The sequence below is a fragment of the Kwoniella dejecticola genome, chromosome 2, assembly GCF_000512565.2.
Source record: "Kwoniella dejecticola CBS 10117 chromosome 2, complete sequence".
NCBI lineage: Eukaryota > Fungi > Basidiomycota > Tremellomycetes > Tremellales > Cryptococcaceae > Kwoniella > Kwoniella dejecticola.
In genome coordinates this window covers 459,628-477,743 of record NC_089302.1, presented here as the reverse complement: position 1 = coordinate 477,743, position 18,116 = coordinate 459,628, and the positions used below count along the sequence as shown (strand labels likewise).

Below are 18,116 nucleotides of genomic sequence, written 5' to 3'. Positions count from 1 at the left end.
TCCCTGTATCGACGCCTAGAAGAGCAACAGGCGAGACAGGTAGGAGGTCCAGCATTCAAAGGATGTAGAAATGCGGAAGTCGTGCAATTTTACCTGGCCGTGCTCCAACATGACTGAGCGATTGTTCCGGCCGTGATAAAAGCGGGCACACGTCGGAGATGCAGAGCATCATTCTCAGCACAATAGTCGTTGATTACGCTTCGACGTGGAGTGTCGCTTGAGACTTGAGTTTGCGCCTTGTGATCGTGTCCGTGTCAACTCAGAAAATAGTAATAGATTGAAAACAGTAATAATAGAATATCATCACGACTTCTTCAGATGGCATATCGGATAGTCGAACGTCCTCCTAAACTTTCAGCCACTGTTCCACGCTTCTTCGCCTTGCCCTTGTCACCAGTATTTTCTCAAGAAGCCGAGCGGAAGCTGCGAAGGAGGGATCATTCCACCCAGTTCTTTTATTGGCGCCCATGAGCCTCACGTCAACAGAACATGAGGGAGGCACCACTCTCGATTTGGCAATCGGTCTAAATTGGTTCTCACAGTCATCATTTAACGATCTAGATCCCGAAGGACGGTTCTCATCGGTTGCATGGGCTGGCGGCATATGTCCATTATCGAGACCTCTGTTCACGAGAACAACTCAACCTCCTTACAGTTGATTGGAAATTGTCATCGGACAAGATAGCATCTTCAGCACCGCGGCCAATCAACCTTGGTCAGTCTCATCAGTGTTCTCGATCAGTAAGCTGATTCCGGATGAGTCAGGAGCTTGACTTTCATCAGTAAATCGAGGCCAAGTACCCCACCCTGAGACCAAGCAAGCAAAAGAAACAGGATCCGAGCTTCCTCCGGAAGTAAACTTGGATGTTGAGTCCCAGCTAAAACGGCAGACTCAGGCGGCGTTTACAAGGCCGTGTCTGCATATGTCAAAGGTGTCTGCTGGATCGCAGCAAGGACTCTGCTATGCCAGATGGCTGTCTTCATGCAATGTGTCTCGTGACCAGGGATGTAATGTGCCAACACGGATCCCATCATATATCATCTAAACCCAGATCATCACCCATATCTCCCACTCCCAGCGACGCGAGGATCTGTTGAACCTCTTTCCCCGCCCTGACCCTTCTTTCATCTTCATCGACCACACCAGCTAATTCCGCTCTGACACTTTGCAGATGAAGCAAAAGAGGCGTTGGGTCTAACGCTAATGTCGGATCTTCAAGATCAGGTCTTCTAGCAGGATTCGAGGGACCACTTTGGTATTCCGCAAAATCATCAAAATCATCTTCGAACCCTTCTTGACGCTCCTTTTGCTCGATATTTGGTAATGCACTTGGTGCTCGTGATGGTAAATCGGACAAAATGGGATCGAATTTTGTATCATCATTGTCTAGCCAGTCTCCCTCCCTATTTGTTGAGGGGCCGGACGCATGAACCCCGTTCTGATCAGACGGATCTGCGATTCCGTGTGAATTTGGCGTGTTGGATGCGCTTCCATGCTCGAACGCATCGTTTGACCCATTCTGAGGTGCAGAAGGCGCACCGTTGTCATCCGCATCGTCTTCCAGCGCTTCGTACACAGCTTGACCTTGATCCTCCTCATCATCTGAATCTAGCCACTCATCCAGCCTAGCGTATTCATCCTGTGAAGGTTCTGCACCGCCAAATCCGAATTCATCGTCCAGCTTATCTAGCCTATCTATATCCCCGTAGTCCGCCTTGAAGATCTCCGCACGCAGTTCATCCAGTCCCGGGAAGCTTGATCCGGATGGCCCGATAGGAGGTACGGTATTTCCACTGGCAGTACCGAATGTTTCGGGGAAGATATGGGTGTTGAGCGAGGAAGTTGCAGAGGAGCTGGGCGATATCGTCGATGGGATCTGTGAGGTGGTGGCTATGTTGAGGGGTTTGCGAGTCATATTTGGCCACATGTGGGTTTGTAGGGTCTGACGAATTACCTCGAGGGGCTCCATGGCTAAAGTATATCGTCAGCGTACTGAAAGTACGGGTTCTTTTGCGAAGTCTCAATAAATAGAAGAAGTAGCAGAACTGGACGATTGCAGTTGATAGGAGGGCGGTACCGTGAAAAAGATGATCTGATCCAAGCAGAAAGACCGGCAAACGAAGGGTGAAGCGACACCAGTTGCAGCAGTGGAAGGGGTGAGAGCGTAGGACATAGAGAGAGCTTGATGTAGGGAGAGCGTGGGAGATAGGTGAGATGGTTGAGTTTCACTGCAGGGCGCATATATACTGCCGTCGGAGAGGACGTCAACTTACGTCTCTCATCGTCCTCCTCCGTCATGGGATTCACCTCATCTATGAACTCCATCCCAATCTCCTCGAACATCTCATCCACCTGTACTGCATCTTCCGTTTGGTCTATGATATCGTCTCCTTCTATCCCTCCCGAATCACCATTGCCATTGTCATGGCCATCTTCGTCATTTGCAGCAGTGTTTGGTATCGTCCGTATAGCCAACGCTATATCCCTCGGGGTGGAGAGCAGCCTGATCAATTTCGGGGGTAGTGATACTGGAGTCTACATCGAGCCTCATCAGCCAGGACTTGGGCAGATAGAATGCTCAACGATTCGTCTTACAAGAGCTCACCTTCTCGAAAATGTATACTACGACCTCAACATCCCTCCAATTAGACATCAGAGTCCCCGTATCATCGAGTGATCTACCCAAGGGAGCTGGATGTATCGTTATATCGGCATTATAGTACTTATTATCGATTGTCCAATTTACATCTGCCCCATCTGTCGGTTGCGGGTCGTTGTCGACCGGACTACCCGTGAGACCTACCCACATGCCGGCAAAGTATCAGCGATGTCAGCCAGCTCTCCGATACCAGACCTCCACAGGAAGTCAAGTCTAACCAAGCTTACGAGATAAGAACGGGATTGGGTCAACGTCTGATGGATGAAGAAGTAACATTGTATTCTGGTTCTGCGACGGCATTTTAGTCGTAGGAGACGCTCGATTCTTGCCAGTTTGTGCTTGTTTCAGCTTTCGACCTCGCCTGTATCTTCTGGGACCGATAAGTAGCTCAAGTTACTCCTTCTGCGTTACCAAGCCAGATATGGTCACTTGTGATGGATGATGCAAGCAGCACAAAAGGAGTATCCGGTGACTTATGCGGATGGGTGAACACGAACACGAAGACGAACACGCACGAACCTCCTCCACCTTTGATTCTGTACGAGTAAACATTCATTCCGTAATACCAATCCACCTTGACCTTCAACCCACTCTACTCTCTCATTTAATTCGGTTTGCATGACTATCACGTACCTCGTCTGACCCTAGAAACACCCTCGAGATGTCAACTATCAACTCCCTCCCATCAACTTCAAGCTCCAAATACATCCCGCCCGAGATTCCGCCGGTATATCTGCGGCAGATCATAGTGGATTTACTGCTCAGGCGAGGTTTCGAGGGTGCCGAAGCTGGGGCTCTGACGGAGATCGAACGTTTACTTGAGCACCGTGAGTCTACCTGATCTCCAACGTGATATAGAGAGACATTTATGCCCAGCAGCTGTCTCACACGAAAGACGGCATGCTCTCAAGATCCTGTGGCTGACGATGAACGACCAAACAGACATAACCAACCTGTTCGAAGATTCGCTAGAATACGCCCACCTGACAGGCCGACAAGAAGCCAACGTCGCCGATCTCGTCGCTGCTCAAGAAGAGAGCGGGTGGGGGTATAAGAGGCTGAAGAGGGAATCTAAGCGGAAGCGGGGTCAAGGCGAGTCTGACACATTCACATCCTCATTGAATCTCTCTTCGTGTACCCCTTGGCGTAGTTCCACTTCATTATTACTTACGTATATATAATTTCACAGCTCCGCAAATTGAATATGAACAATCCTCTGCGCCCCCCTCTCCAAGCTTACCGACTTTATCTTCTTTGCTGGACATCGATCCAAATGTGGCAGAGACGGATGATCGTAAACCCGATTTGTATTCTCACGGTACGAGTAGTACCAATCACAAAGGGAAAGGAACGAAGCCGATTTATTCGCAAGAATGGTTCCCCTCTCTACCTGAGAAATGGACTTTGCTAGGCTCCTCAACCTCCGAAGTGAGTGGATTATTTCTCAGTCGGCTCTTCCCTAGTCTTTTCTAGGCATCAGAACATCGGGACAGTCTTAGCTGACTTGTCCTTTCTTTCTTTTTTTTGGAACAGAACAACGAGCTGCCGTTAAAAGAGGATATAGGACATGATCACGCCCGACCCCCAAATCAGGTTACGACGGCCTTGTTGGACTTCATCAAGCTCACTGCTACTGAGCGGGGGGATATACCGCCGGAATTGGGAGTCGTGAATTACGGTCGAATTCAGAATCTGGGTGGAAGTACCGACGGGGATGCGAATGGGAGAGGTGTAGCTGGCTCGAAAGGGATCAAGCGGAAATGGGGTGTTAAAGGCGTTTCTACCAAGTCGTGACGAGCTGTTCCGTTGAGGCTCCTGATTGTGTTGTATAGTATCGCGCATTGCACATGATCAATGTATACGATGATATATGTTACAACATACAAAGCTTGTGCTGGAATAATCCTCTATGCCAACTTTTACAGTACAAATGCCATTTCCCTCGAATATCTTTCCATGCTGATCCTGATCACTCATCATCACTACTACTACCCGCGAACTCATCTTCGACCACTTTCCTCCTATAAACATCGCAAAATCAGCACTGTCAAGTCCTACTCTGCCGTTCGACGAGAGTGAACAGTGCAATGACCCACCTCTTCTGATTAGGCTGTAATTGACTTGCACCAGGTAGTGGCTTCGCCTTCTGAGGAGATTGTTGGACTGTATATCATCGTAGAGTATGCCAGCTTTAGCTTTAGCTTGACTTGGGTTGGGTTGGCTTGTATTCATGTCTGCTCGTAGAAAGTGAAGCAGGGGAAAAAGAAGAGAAGACCGCCGTACCTTTCTTCTTGTTTACGTCCGACGCAGTAGCTCGGACGACGGTAGCCTTCAAGCTCGATAATCTCGAGTTCAAGTTGGCTATCTCGGACTATGTCAGATCAAGAGAGGATGAGCCACCTCATCTGCGAGTGCTGAATACCAGATACGGGATGCTGAAGACGTTGTTTGGTCTGTGGATGTCATGACGAGAGAAGGTAGCTTACGTCTTTCTGGGATAATTGTAATTTCAATTCCCTCACATCTGTCAAGGTCAAAGTCAGTTAGAGTCATAGTCACTGTCAGTCCCACTGCATTCCGGAATCATAAATAGCAGTTGCATCTGAATTTGGATCTGCGATTGGATTTGGACCACTCACCATCCGTACTGGAATTACCGTTGACCTTGACTTTCGGCTGAGGTCTCGCTAATAGCTATAAATATCACCTATGAGCGTCTCTCCCACTGCGACCGATCATCTGGCTGCCGGAATGAATAGCTAGCTTACTTGAAAAGTTGCTTTCAGTAAAGCCGATACATTGTCCTTCATATCCGCTTGTTTGACATTGATGATCATCGGATCGGGTTTGGTCAAAATATGTACCTGAACAGTGGTTGCATTCCATTCAGTCAGCCAACGCTCTCAAGAGCAAGATCTATGACATTGTTGATGTCGATGTTCAGGTTGAGGCTGATGAGTGGAGAAGGTGAAGGTCAAGAACCCACATCTATCTCCTTCAGTTCCGACAGGTTTACATGCCGCCTCGACCCACAATCAACATGTATCAATCCTTCTTCTATAGCCTGAGCTATTTCTGCATGAGTAACATCGAACTGAGGGGAAGAAGGGAGCATCAGTACCGCATCTCATTCAAATTGGCTACGGAGGACAGGACAGAACGGATCAGGGAAAGGACTCACTTCGCTAAGCTTGATAGGGTCAGACGAAGCCCAAACGGCCGTCCCTTCTGGTAAATCACTGAATAGAGATATGCTCCATTGATCGTGCTTCACATCCGAAACCAAGAGGAATTGGGCGGGCGGGGACAGTAAAGTAGCGTGTATAGTCTGACATATACCGTCGAGCGGATTGTCACTGGTGCTGGTGCTGGAGTTAGTGCTAGTGCTAGCGCTCTTGGACATGGTCATCGCGGTAGTTGAAAAGCGGTGCGCATCAGTATCGGGAAGTGGTCGAACATGTGAATGTCGGATTCGTTTAAATGAAGAAGATACAAATAAACAACATGTAACAACATACATCGGTTGACATCATCTGTGTGGATCACCTCCACCCAATCAATACCATCAACACAACAACAACACAACGAAATATACAAAACATACAATCGGATTGTATTTGACTTGATTGAATGATTGAATAGCTTTTTTAATCAAAGTCAATGAATCCCGACAACATCACAAAACTGTAATGTCCAGCCGTTCAGCCATGTCACGTCGTAATCCCACCAAAGTGCGTTGTAACGTTAAGTATATGTCTCTATGCATGCACAATACACTACAAAACTTTCTGTCAAGTGCATCCATGAATAGAAACGCAATGTCCATATGTCTGTCCATGCAACTATATCAACGAGTGTCCATGGAAGTCACTATGCTATGATGTACTACGCCTCACCGCTCCTAACAATCTTGGACGGTTTGGGCGTGATGTCCCTCCAATCCTGCTTGACAGTCTCGCAACTCATCTCGCTCGTCCTACTTCCTATCCTCCTCAGATCGAGCTCCTCCTCCCTCAGAGGTGAGTCTGAGTCTGAGCGGTGGTCCGCCCAGCACGAAGAGGGGCTCAGTCGTTTGATCGAGACCTCGTCCGGGGTCAGATCTGCGGGATCCGATTTAGGTGGAGTCGAAGGAGAATACTCGAAAGAGCTGGGACTTGTCGGAGATGGTGATAAGCCACAGTCTACTAAATCTATCTCCTCTTGATTACTCATCGCCATTGTCGATAATCGTCCCTGTTGTTCTTGATGAGAAAAGGCCGTTCGAGATGGGGTGAGAAGACACGGATTATCTATGGCGGTGCTGAATGCCTCTAGGGGTATATCGGGGGACAAGCACGTCACGGGCGAAGAGGGCCCAAGGGGGAATCGCCAACTGCCTAGAGCTGGAATCGGTAAACGGAGATTAGGTCGAGGTCTACGAGTTGACTGCCCTCGAGAAGGTGCCTGCGCCTATACTCAAAAGTGTATCAGCTTGCATTCAGCTAATTTACCAGATGATCGCTATTCAGCTACTCACATCCACCATGAGTACATTCTCGACGACATCTTCTTCCCCAATAATTTTGTTCTCGCCCTTTCTACCTCTTTGAGAGGCCCGAGCACTTCTACCACCAAGACTGTGACTTCTGCTTAATACCATATCAACCTCAAATTCACTCTTCATCCTCCTCTTATGCATTTTCTCCCTGCCTGCCAGCCCAGAACTTGCGTCGGTTTGCGATACAATCGGGTTGGCAGTCGTTTCTGTTGAGGCGAGGGTGAAAGGCTCAAGGACTCTTCGTTTACCATTTTGAGCATTAGATATAGTCTCCGTCAACGCTTTGACAAAGTGGTCGTCCTTCTTTTCAGTTTCGGAATGGATGGGCGGTGAGGGACATGATAAAGAGGATAAACCCCATGAGAGCGATGCAGACATGATCCCAGCGATAGAACCTAGACTTCTTCCTTTGACATGATGTATCTTTCCCGTGTCCACCGGTAAACCTTCACTCGAGGTAATATATTGGTGTTTGGGACAGATCACATCCTCGTTGTTCGGGTGTTGTGAGGTGCTGCCCATATCTTCGAAAGGAGGGAAATAAGAGACACAATCGGTAGAGGGTAATCTGGATGGTGAGATTGTACCTGATATCGAGGGGCGACGTCTCGAACGCACAGATCGTACCGAAGAGGAGCGCGATAAGGTGTTAGAGTTAGAGGCTGGGATGGTATTTTCGTCCTGTAGTATGCGGGGCCTGGCAGTAGATCTGCGCGAGTGGGAGTGGGATGGCTGGAATGAAGAGCTTCTTGTCAAAGTGCTAGATCCAGAATGGGAGGGTCCAGCTTGACAGATGGGATAGTTCGTGTCGATCAGTCGGTGTATAGATTGCGGAGGGATCGAAGAGATTGATTTGGATTTGGTCGTGCGAGAGTATGAAGGGAATGGCGGGGTTGATCTGGATTTGATGTATGATCCGGAAAGCGGTGAGCCGGGCCTGGAGAGGGGCGAAGTGGGTTGATAGGATCTGATAGAGGATGTTGAGGGCGAGCAAGCGAGGGACGACATTTTGAAGTATTACGATGTGAGCGAGCGAGTTATGCTGTGTCGAGTGGTAGTGCGATTAGTGTGACGAGCGGATTCGAATGGTATTGTATACTAACACTAACAAGTCAAGTGCCCAATTGAGACAGGCTGATTTGGGTCTTGAGTCTGATGCTGTATGTGTATGCGTGCGTGTGTAGAGTCGTATGATACTAGATGAAGGTATGCTTCTAAATATACTTGACGCCGTTGATGCTTCTAATCGCCCGGACTACCGTATCAAAGGCATTGGGACATTGAGATACACTCTTCTGTCAGGCAAAGTCTGGACTTTGGACTGTCGTCTGAGAGGCTGAACGATCGTGATCGACTGTCTGGGTGATGCTTGATTTATTGCATTTGGGCGTCATGTATGGCGTTGCCAATCGTTGTCGGTATGGCTATGTATGACCTTTCCTGTCCAGTCGGGATTGCAATCTGATTATGACAGTATCCCTTTGTCTAGCTATCTGTCGATTGAGTAGGATTTGATGCTGAAAGCGACGAGACCGTACGTGACGTCAGAGATACCGGGGAAGGAGGTCTAAGCGTCTCGTGTTTGATTCTGTTTCATCTTGTAATGAGTGTGAATACTGCACGGGAAAGAGCGTAGGGAGATGTCTGGGTTATGTATGATTTCTAGATGAGACAAGCGAGATTAACGGTTTAAACAATGTTATGGGGAATGATGGTAGATGATTGTTGTATTTATGTATTTATCTCGTTCGCAACTCCTTGTACGACGTCTGGCGACCACAGATTGGGATTGGGATTACGATTGCGCTATTACCGAAATTATGCAACGGTTCAAATACTCTCGACCTGATCTAAAGCTCTAGACTCGAGCTGTTCTGGTCCTCGGATGCGATCAGATCGGTGATCCAGTCAACTATACATCTGTAGGGATCGACCCTTACTCGAGCGGCTCTCAGGTGGAGTTGAAGATGCCTTTCTTTCACAGGCTCTGTGTCGATACGAGACGAGACGATCCCAGCCACCTCGCATCAACCCTTTCAACTCAAGCATATATCACCTAGCACACTTAGATTGAAGTACCCTTATGCAGAGGTGTTAATTGTTGCGTTCGATAAGGGTTGATTGTGATTCCCCGAAAGAATCAGGAATATGATCAGGTCCGATAAAAATCGGGGTCATGGATTTATCACTTTGGATGGGTATGGAGGCTGCTCCGGAAACCATGCGATCACATCACATCTCCTGTCTTTTTATCTCACACGTGGAGGAATTGGCTCATCATACAGTCAGTCCTACGAAGCAGCAATCGGTGTGTGGTGCTTGTCGAGCAGAGTAGTAGTGGTCAGCTCTTGTGGAAGAGTTCATAGGTAGTTGGACCTCTGATGGGAATGACGTTCGACGCATCATCCATTCTGTCCAAAGGATAGTCCTACGCTTTAGCTTGTGGGGAACGCAATTAACACTCAAGCTAAGCTGAGTAAAAGGTGGGCTCAGATGTTGATGCGTTCCTTTGCTGTGGAGAAAGGCAAGTCTAAGTTTCCATGACGACGAATGTGACAAAATGACAGGATGGGATGGACATCACACAGACACACGTCACTTGCTGGGCTGAACAAAAGAAACAAGTCGCGTCGGACCGCTCAAATGGTCAAATGGACTTTGCCTGGATTCAACCTATGAGTCTAGATCCGAGCGGTAATTACAGCTGCAGTCAGTCCAAGCCCCTAAATACCACATGGTAGATTAGCCGCAATCAACCCTTGCGTGGCATAATCCTGTTGGACTCGCAAGACATGACTGCGACAAGTGATAAGACGGAGATAAAAATAAGTGCATGACCTGCAATGTGCATGTGTGAACCGGATATTCGGATGATCGACCGGGCAAAGTGGATAACTTGAAAGAAGGAATGGAATTTCACAGCGTCATATCCGTCCATTGTCAAAAATAACTTGATCCATCTCCATCTACAAGTTGATTATAGCTCATACACTGTATGACTCACCAAACCAATTCTCGGTACCGAAAGACTCTTCTGAAGCGAAAGATACGCCACCATTCCCACCTCAATACTCTACAGATCAGTTTTACTAGCACGACGCAAGATGCCTACTCCAGCCACGGAACTGCTGAAATCGAAGTACAACACTTCGGACGCACCCGATATCAAAGCTTCTAACCCTGCTGTAAGTCGCTCTTCCCAAGCCTCTGACCTGATTTCATGGGACCCCTGTTTCAGCTTCCAGCTAGTCCACACTCAGTCCGCCGCACTCGCTAATACAATATCTCAATCTAGTTCATCCCTCCTACTCAACCCTTGACCCCAGGCAAACAACTCCCAACGTCGGTCCCTTTACCTGTTTTACCCGCAGTTGAGTCAGCCAAGCGATTAGCAGCTTTCGCCGCCGTAGACAGACATATTGCTCTCCAACACAAGGTGAATCCCCATTAGCTTTGAGTTGTGTCTGTAGACTCCATGAAAAGCTGATTTAGGGGATGTCATGGGCAGGTGATAGGTATCGGATCTGGATCCACCGTCCCTTATGTGGTAGACCGAATTGTAGCCCAAGGATTCGACGCTAATAAGGATAGAGTCTTCTTACCGACTGGTGAGTCTCCCCGCCAATCAACCGAAGGATCTACATTTGGAGCGAAAGATTCAAGAAGTCTGCTTTGGGTGCATTTCGCTGCATACAGGGCTCATAGTGATGCCGAACGAGAGAATTAGGATGGTCACACGCATGATTGTGGGCCCCGAGTTGACCTTTCTGCCCTTCTGCATCGCAGGATTCCAATCGAAAGAACTTATCATCAAAGCCGGACTTACCCTCGGGGATGTCGATCAATACGCCAGGATAGACGTAACCATAGATGGTGCTGATGAGTGAGTCCGCCTCGGAGCGTCCCTGTTGCGGCTGCAAAATTGCCCACTGACATGTGTGGCTTCCCACTGACGCTTGCGATGCTGTAGGGTTGACAACGAGCTCAACTCGATCAAGGGTGGTGGAGCATGTCAACTGAGAGAGAAAGTCTTGGCGGAAGCAGCGGATACATGGGTTATCGTAGCGGACTACCGCAAGAATTCTCGTATTCTGGGAACGACCGTGAGTGCATCACCTCACGACGATCCGTACTGGATGTTCCTCTCTCTCCTTTCATCTTGCTCCACCTTCATATAGATATCAGATCGAACGTCATGCTGATATGTGCGGTTGGCAGTGGACACAAGGTATCCCGATAGAAGTAGCACCCTTCGCATATGCCAAAGTACTCACCAACCTATCGCATATGGGTTCCCCATCGAAATTGCCCAACGACAGACCTGGCTTGAGTCTGAGAATGGGTAAAATGAAAGCCGGTCCGGTCGTATCGGATAACGGAAATTTCATCATTGATGCGCCTTTCCCCGTGGAGATGATGAAAGATCCTATCGATGTGAGCCATCTCTTGTTCTTGTTTTGACTGGCCCTGCGACACCTCGTGTTTCGACTCCTCGCTTTGATGCGATGATCCATTGCTGACGCAAGATGTATCTTTTAGCTATTGCACCGTATCAAGATGTTGACGGGTGTGGTGGAGGTCGGGTTGTTCTGCAATATGGCTGAAGCAGCCTACTTTGGGAATGAGGTGAGTTGACCCCGACAATTGCCTAGAAGTGACAAGATCAAGTCAATGGCGATGGCTGGCTAATGTGTCATGATGGATGAACAGGACGGGACGGTACTTGCGAGATTGAAGAATGGATCCACGGAGAAAATTAGCTCGGTACCTAATACACCGGAGCTGAAAGCGCAAGTATAAATGATGATGCGACAAGATACAAGAGAAGAGGAAAGGGAAAATGGAGCGGATTGGGGGACGATCACTCTGAGGACGGTCACGGAATAAGCTCTTATACACGATCGACCAGATAAACCGAGGCCGAATTGCAGAAGTTATCTAATGATACGATAGGGAAAAGGACGATAAAAGGACTGAACAAAAGTACCGGCGATTGAATGCTGTGACAACAATATCAACAGGCCATCTTGACTTGAAATGTACAAAATACAGGAGAGTGGTAGAAGTGCAAGTTGAACACCAATACAAAGCATTGGTGATCATCATGATCTGTTGCATTGGCTGACGATCATACTCAATTGATACTTTCGGGCGATTCGGAATCTCCACTGAACGATCATACACCGATTGTCCCCGCATTTGCTGACTCCATAAGCCCGGAACTCAGTCTAGGTCTCAGACTTGATCTTACTCCAAACTACCATCAAATCAAAATCCGAGGGTCAGCATCAAGCGCTTTTCCTGGATATTTCAAGGAGATGCACTGGCTTAGACACTCAACTCACCTTGTTTGAAGGCTGAATTAGGATCTTCGTCCCCTATAGCACACAGTTCAGCCTGGATGACCGCTTGACTTCCACCGGTCTGGATATTGGTCGTTCCGTTATCGAATCTTGGATATACCGCAGTGAGGCATAAGATCTTATCGGCGGAGATCGAGTGGTCTGCGTCTGCTACCGAAATTCGACCGTCCGTCCGGAATGCCCATCTGAAAAGCCGAACAAGAACAACACAAGTCAAGTTAGCTAAATCCTTTCGTTCAATTTACGACTGATTGTAACATTGTAAGCAGGACCTTCGATCGCCTGTTGCGAGCGAGAAGCACTGATACAGGTCACAGTACACGACGGTACGGTATTTACAGGCGCAGGAGCAGGACACGACACGACGTGACATCGGAAGTGAGAATCATGCGATACTGTATCAATCTCGTCCCATCTTTTAACTTGGAGCCCGATTGTACGATCGCACGATTGTACGATTGTACTAGAAGGGCTTGACTCACTCTTGCGCGTGGATATCACCCTTCTTCGTCCTTAGACTCACATAATGACCCCCCTCTTTCGTATTATTCGCAGTTAACAATTCGCTTGACGGCCCCCAATCGGGCGATACACTGCCCGGAATGATCTTGTCGAAATGCCATATCCCCGCGAGGTGGGAACACTGCTCCGTATCGATATACAGTCTCGCACTGCCCAGTATACCGTATTTCCCATCGGACACAGCCCTCAAACAGTGAGTCTTCTCAAAGCTCATTCGGAGGGTGCAAGGATCTTTGCCCGTGCGTGAACAGGGGATAAGCGATGACCCCCCTTCGCTCGCAGCGGCGGTGCTGGTCAGGGCCGAGGCAAGAGTGAGGGCTGATAGAACGAGGCTGAGCGTGGAAGGCATACTGACATGTAGTGTATGTGTTTATGTATTAGGTGGCAGATTGGAAGGCAGAGACGTTAGAGTCGGGTAAAATCCTCTGAGAGTATCTTGTTTCGAAGTTGAGATAGGCTAGTATTAGCTGTATGAGAGAGAATGCGAGGATGCTGAGAATAGCCCTGCTCGATTATATAGACGTGTCATGGCGGAAATGATGATCAGAATAGCGCTGATACGCTGATGATCCTTTGTACGCTATCGATAAAGGAGACGATCAGAAGGGATTGTCCCCTTGCAAAGCTTAAACCGTAAAGTGAGATTTCACTGTCACCTGGACATCCATTGAGACTTGTGGACGAGCTTCATGATTATATGACACCACATGCACTTCCCTCCAATCGTTTGCGACGGTAGATTTCACATCGCATGCAACGTATATTGCTATTTACTGAAAAGTAATACTTTGCCCTCATCCGAGCTCTTCCTAGCCAATTCAATGATCCTCAACACACTAAGGACCTCTTCCTTCTTCACCGACAAGGTACTTCTGTCACCGCTGTTGATCGTGTCGGCCAGGTTTTTGTACAGACCAATGTAGTCTCCTTTGACAGCTTGAACGCTGAGGCACGGAGGGCAATGAACAGAGTCAGCTTGCAGATCGGCCGCGTCCACAGCCTGAGTGAAGTCAAGGATACTCAATTGATCGGGTGAACCAAGCGAAAGATCGACTTACGTCTCCTCCGTGAAGTCCGCTCCATCCTTCTCCTCCTTGGCTATGTAAGCCGTACCCCACCCTTCTTTCGGCTCCGCATCGAACCCCTCGTGATCTGCTGGACTGCCATATTTACTCAGCGCAGGATGAGAGGACGGTAATGTGTATTTGACATATGAGCCTTTCGAGCCTTTAACCAAGTATCTCAGCTGATGAGGAAGAGGAGATAAGATCGATGCTTTGAGAGTGATGAGTCTAGGCGATTTCGATGGGGGGTTGGGTGGATAATATAGGTTGACTACGAACTGTTCAGACCATGGAACAAACACGGATCAGCCTCCTGACCTCAGATCCCATTCCTTGTGTAATATCAGAGTATGCTGTATGACAATCTGACGATCACGCACATTCTCGTCCATTCTAATACCTCTCGAATCCCATACTTTCCCACTTATCTTCTCTGGCTGACCAAACAAGACGACCGCTTGATCGATCAAATGACTGCCCAGATTGTAGATCGAGTTGTTTGATTCGCCGGGAGTCTCTTTCCAGTTTTCGCCTGCTTTGTATGTGGATGGTAATGGTCGATATCGATCGAAAGAGGAGGTCACCTCTAGAACTTCTCCAAGCTGACGCGGGACGTATGTTCATCATATCAGCCATGCGAGCCTTTCTTGAATATCAAGGGAGGTTTTGCCGAGAGTGAGCAACCCGACCTACTTTTCCAGAATCTATCAGCTCTCTCAGAGTCAGAAAATCCGAATCCCATCTTCTGTTCTGATACACCCCAACTATCAGCCCATTCTTCTCCGCTATCTCATATAGCTCTTCAGCTTCCTTCGAAGTGGGACAAATCGGTTTCTCGATCAGGACTAGGTTTAAGCTTATGTCAATACACCTTCTCTCATCATAGGTGGCATCAAGCTAGACTGACCATGCTTTCCGTTCTCCAGGAGTAATTTGGCGTATTCATAATGCGTGTTATTGGGAGTACTGATAACCACTAATTCGACCTCTTTATCCTCCACCACTTCCTCTAGACTTCGGACAATTTTCACACCCTCCAGCTTGCCAGCCTTGTGAAGGGGGTCAAGTCTGCCTTTGGGCGTCCTCTCGTAGATTGAATGGAGTTGGAACTGCTCAGGTAACAAGAAGACACTGGGTTCATGGAATACCGAAAGTGACATCCCCGTACCTAGGATGGAGGTCTTGATGGGACCGCTCAAGGTCCGGGCTTTGAGCGATGTCATTGTGAGAGGTGTGTTCACGATTCTTGTTGGAGCGTCTAGAGTAGGATGCTTAGACAAGCTGGAGATGAGATTTACTTGCGATAGAGATAGCTCAATGATCAGGAGCTATTTATGGACGATCTGACAATTCGAACAATGCATGTGGTCCATAAAAGTGGAGGTCCCGGTCCGTCGCGGTCCGATTTCAGAGTACGCGATTGTCATGCGGAAAGCCAAAAGAGAATATCATTATCATGCATGCTGTGATATGTATACGAACCAGGCTGGTAAGGCGTAGCTGATCCACGTCTTGTTCTTATTCATGGCTTCAATACATACGCCCTGACTTATAACGTGTCTCATGATTGACCTTGAGTCATGTCTCTGACGCCTCGCTCGCTGTTTGATTGCGGATGGTCAGCCAAAACTGATGTAGAAGTAATGCGGTATCCTCGAATGGCTGTGATGGACAGAATGAAGATTGGCTCACCTGAAGCTCAGCATGCCACCTTCCTGCATCAGCTCCACGACCTTCTCCGCATCCGCGACCTTCATCTTACCCAGCACCTTATTCACTTCGTCCAGCTTTTCAGTCTTCAAGGCGTTCCTCAGACTTTCGGGGAACGCTTGGAAGATATCCCATTTATGTTGCAGGAAAAGCTTGACCTGCTCGATGTCCATGTCTTCCGTCCCCTCACCTTCTAAGCGTAGGTCCGCTGGTGGTGGTCCGTCTGGCAGGTTGAAGCCGATCTCCACCGAGGGATCTTCAGCGACAAGCTGAATTTGTTCCCTCTCCCCGGCGGCTTCTTCCTCTGCTATCATCTCAACCGTGCGTCGAGCTATACGAGTGTATGTTTGGTTGAAATCCTGCATGAACATTTCGAGCGATTTCGGGTTCCGCGAGATCATCCTAATTTGACAGGATATGTCAGCAAAGGCCACATGGGCGCTATGAGCGACAAATGAGGTCAAGGAAGAACTGAACTTTCGCTTCTAGGATAACGGTTTCAGTAACTCACTTCTGGAAGAAAAGCCCTACACCATCTCTACCTAGTTGTCGGCAGTAGTTGACCAGCAGACTCTGATGGACACATCGTTGCGCCAAGCCTTTGTCTCCTCTGCGTTCCGCATCGAATGCTTCTGCCAATAAAGAATCGTGGGTTGCTTCGGTCAGCACTGAAGAGTCTTTCTGTATGAATGCGAATGATTTTTCGAAGGCTCCCAGCGGTATATTTGCGAATGCTTTGGCGGAGGGAGTGAGAGGACCGAATTCCTCGACATCCTCAGTCTCAGCAGAGGCCGCGGATAATTCTCGCTGAATGGTATCACCATCAGCGAATGTACGGAAAATTGGCGGACACTTCTACTCACCTCTGCTGCCTTCGGATTCAGCACCTCGATAGTCTCTGTCGTCTCCTTTTTCTTCGGGATCTTGGGCTTGTCGTCCAATGGACTGGGCTTCGACTTAGTCACACTACTCTGACTCCATCCATCATGTATACCCTCGCTCGTGATCTTCTTGCTCTGTACCTTTTCCTCCTTCTCAATTTCCGCTTTCACAACGACATCCCGCTTATTCAACTCTTTAACATGCCAGTCCAATCTCTCCTCCAAAGCAATCTCCAAACCTTTCTGTTTCGCCTCGGGCAAATTCATCTCGCTTGACCAATCCGGTTGACCAGATGTCTCAGTGATTGCTCCGCCATTCTTGTCCAACACTTTCCCATCTTTGTCTATTTTTGACCCTTCTACAATCCATGCTGATTCTCGGTAAACGTCCTGCAGTAGTTGGGAGATCATCATGTCATACGTAGGTTGATTGGGCGAACCGGTGTTTGGCTTTTCGTCTGAAGGAGTTTCCTTGATCCGCCTCTGCACTGATCTGTAGTGGGCCAAACCTTTCTCCGAGACGCCCTTCTTGATAGATTCGATACGTGGTCGAAGCACCGAATTGAGCTCTAATTCTGACTTCAATTTGGCTATTTGAAGTTTACGAGCTTCTCTCTTCTCGTGCATATCGCGCTGTTTCCAGCTACATACTTTGTCAGCGTCTGAGGGGTCACAAAGCTCATGCTCTTTGAGTTGATCCATTGGCGCTCACCGGATCATACTCTTCTTGTCTACATTTGGGTGTTCCTCGATATCCGAGTCATCAGACAACTGATCAAAAAGGTTAATTCTGTGCGTACCTCCCGAGGGCGATATCAGCTCACCTCGAGATTGTCCCACTTGGAGTAGTTCAGCGGCATAGTGGACCCGAAACAGCTTGGTTGTAGTATGAAGGGGATTGTTGTGAAGATATGCAGTCCTACCTTTGTGTATATATGGGCGAGTAGCGGAAAGAGCGAGAATACGCTCGCACAGACGTTGACTTTCACAACGCGACCTCCACTTGGTCCTGCACGTGTCGTGGCGCCATGAAGCTTGACTCCCACACGTCTCGTCAGACAACACAAGCGTCAAGACTACAGCACAGGAGGAAGAGGGCAACCCATCTGCTCAATGGAGGCAGTCCAGATTTTTGTAAGCTTGAGTGAGCATACAAATAGACAATGCAGCGTACTAGCCGGATCGACCATCTCCTCGACGTCAAGCACTCATAAGGCTTTCATTAGATGACATAGGTTATGGCAGCTTTTCGAGCAGCAAATCTCCTGAGCAAGACCTTAGAAGCGTCCAGATCAGCAATTACAGCAACGACAGGGTTGCCGTGTTGTTGAGTGAGACCACCGACATCGTTAGACCGTCAACCCTTTTCGCGGGAACAA

At 48.3% G+C, this 18,116-nt stretch overlaps 8 protein-coding genes across 8 annotated transcripts; 2 read left to right on the top strand and 6 right to left on the bottom strand.

Annotated features, from left to right (window-relative positions):
- Positions 1–1,031: 1,031 nt before the first annotated feature.
- On the bottom strand, positions 1,032–2,960 carry I303_101631 (uncharacterized protein; the record flags this gene model as incomplete). The annotated part of the gene is made up of 4 exons (XM_065968383.1): positions 1,032–1,972; positions 2,275–2,536; positions 2,607–2,800; positions 2,888–2,960. The coding sequence occupies 4 exons, from the start codon at positions 2,958–2,960 to the stop codon at positions 1,032–1,034; spliced, it is 1,470 nt and encodes a 489-aa protein (XP_065824455.1).
- Positions 2,961–3,321: 361 nt separating this feature from the next.
- I303_101630 (uncharacterized protein) lies at positions 3,322–4,454 on the top strand (the record flags this gene model as incomplete). The annotated part of the gene is made up of 4 exons (XM_065968382.1): positions 3,322–3,487; positions 3,603–3,752; positions 3,850–4,088; positions 4,194–4,454. The coding sequence occupies 4 exons, from the start codon at positions 3,322–3,324 to the stop codon at positions 4,452–4,454; spliced, it is 816 nt and encodes a 271-aa protein (XP_065824454.1).
- Positions 4,455–4,629: 175 nt separating this feature from the next.
- I303_101629 (uncharacterized protein) lies at positions 4,630–6,063 on the bottom strand (the record flags this gene model as incomplete). The annotated part of the gene is made up of 8 exons (XM_018405579.1): positions 4,630–4,681; positions 4,757–4,823; positions 4,944–5,031; positions 5,147–5,184; positions 5,300–5,354; positions 5,429–5,524; positions 5,647–5,754; positions 5,842–6,063. 8 exons carry the CDS (start codon positions 6,061–6,063, stop codon positions 4,630–4,632), a joined length of 726 nt encoding a protein of 241 aa, XP_018265860.1.
- Positions 6,064–6,545: 482 nt separating this feature from the next.
- Positions 6,546–8,205, bottom strand: I303_101628 (uncharacterized protein; the record flags this gene model as incomplete). The annotated part of the gene is made up of 2 exons (XM_018405580.1): positions 6,546–7,109; positions 7,177–8,205. The coding sequence occupies 2 exons, from the start codon at positions 8,203–8,205 to the stop codon at positions 6,546–6,548; spliced, it is 1,593 nt and encodes a 530-aa protein (XP_018265861.1).
- A 2,096-nt stretch (positions 8,206–10,301) lies between these two features.
- I303_101627 (ribose-5-phosphate isomerase) lies at positions 10,302–11,997 on the top strand (the record flags this gene model as incomplete). The annotated part of the gene is made up of 8 exons (XM_018405581.1): positions 10,302–10,382; positions 10,493–10,633; positions 10,706–10,805; positions 10,984–11,080; positions 11,168–11,300; positions 11,416–11,631; positions 11,737–11,823; positions 11,908–11,997. 8 exons carry the CDS (start codon positions 10,302–10,304, stop codon positions 11,995–11,997), a joined length of 945 nt encoding a protein of 314 aa, XP_018265862.1.
- Positions 11,998–12,425: 428 nt separating this feature from the next.
- On the bottom strand, positions 12,426–13,431 carry I303_101626 (uncharacterized protein; the record flags this gene model as incomplete). Its single annotated transcript, XM_018405582.1, has 3 exons — positions 12,426–12,454; positions 12,543–12,745; positions 13,043–13,431. 3 exons carry the CDS (start codon positions 13,429–13,431, stop codon positions 12,426–12,428), a joined length of 621 nt encoding a protein of 206 aa, XP_018265863.1.
- A 417-nt stretch (positions 13,432–13,848) lies between these two features.
- On the bottom strand, positions 13,849–15,369 carry I303_101625 (uncharacterized protein; the record flags this gene model as incomplete). Its single annotated transcript, XM_018405583.1, has 5 exons — positions 13,849–14,026; positions 14,141–14,424; positions 14,527–14,748; positions 14,840–14,991; positions 15,054–15,369. The coding sequence occupies 5 exons, from the start codon at positions 15,367–15,369 to the stop codon at positions 13,849–13,851; spliced, it is 1,152 nt and encodes a 383-aa protein (XP_018265864.1).
- Positions 15,370–15,707: 338 nt separating this feature from the next.
- I303_101624 (uncharacterized protein) lies at positions 15,708–17,597 on the bottom strand (the record flags this gene model as incomplete). The annotated part of the gene is made up of 6 exons (XM_065968381.1): positions 15,708–15,747; positions 15,839–16,258; positions 16,368–16,663; positions 16,720–17,380; positions 17,450–17,508; positions 17,562–17,597. 6 exons carry the CDS (start codon positions 17,595–17,597, stop codon positions 15,708–15,710), a joined length of 1,512 nt encoding a protein of 503 aa, XP_065824453.1.
- Positions 17,598–18,116: the final 519 nt, after the last annotated feature.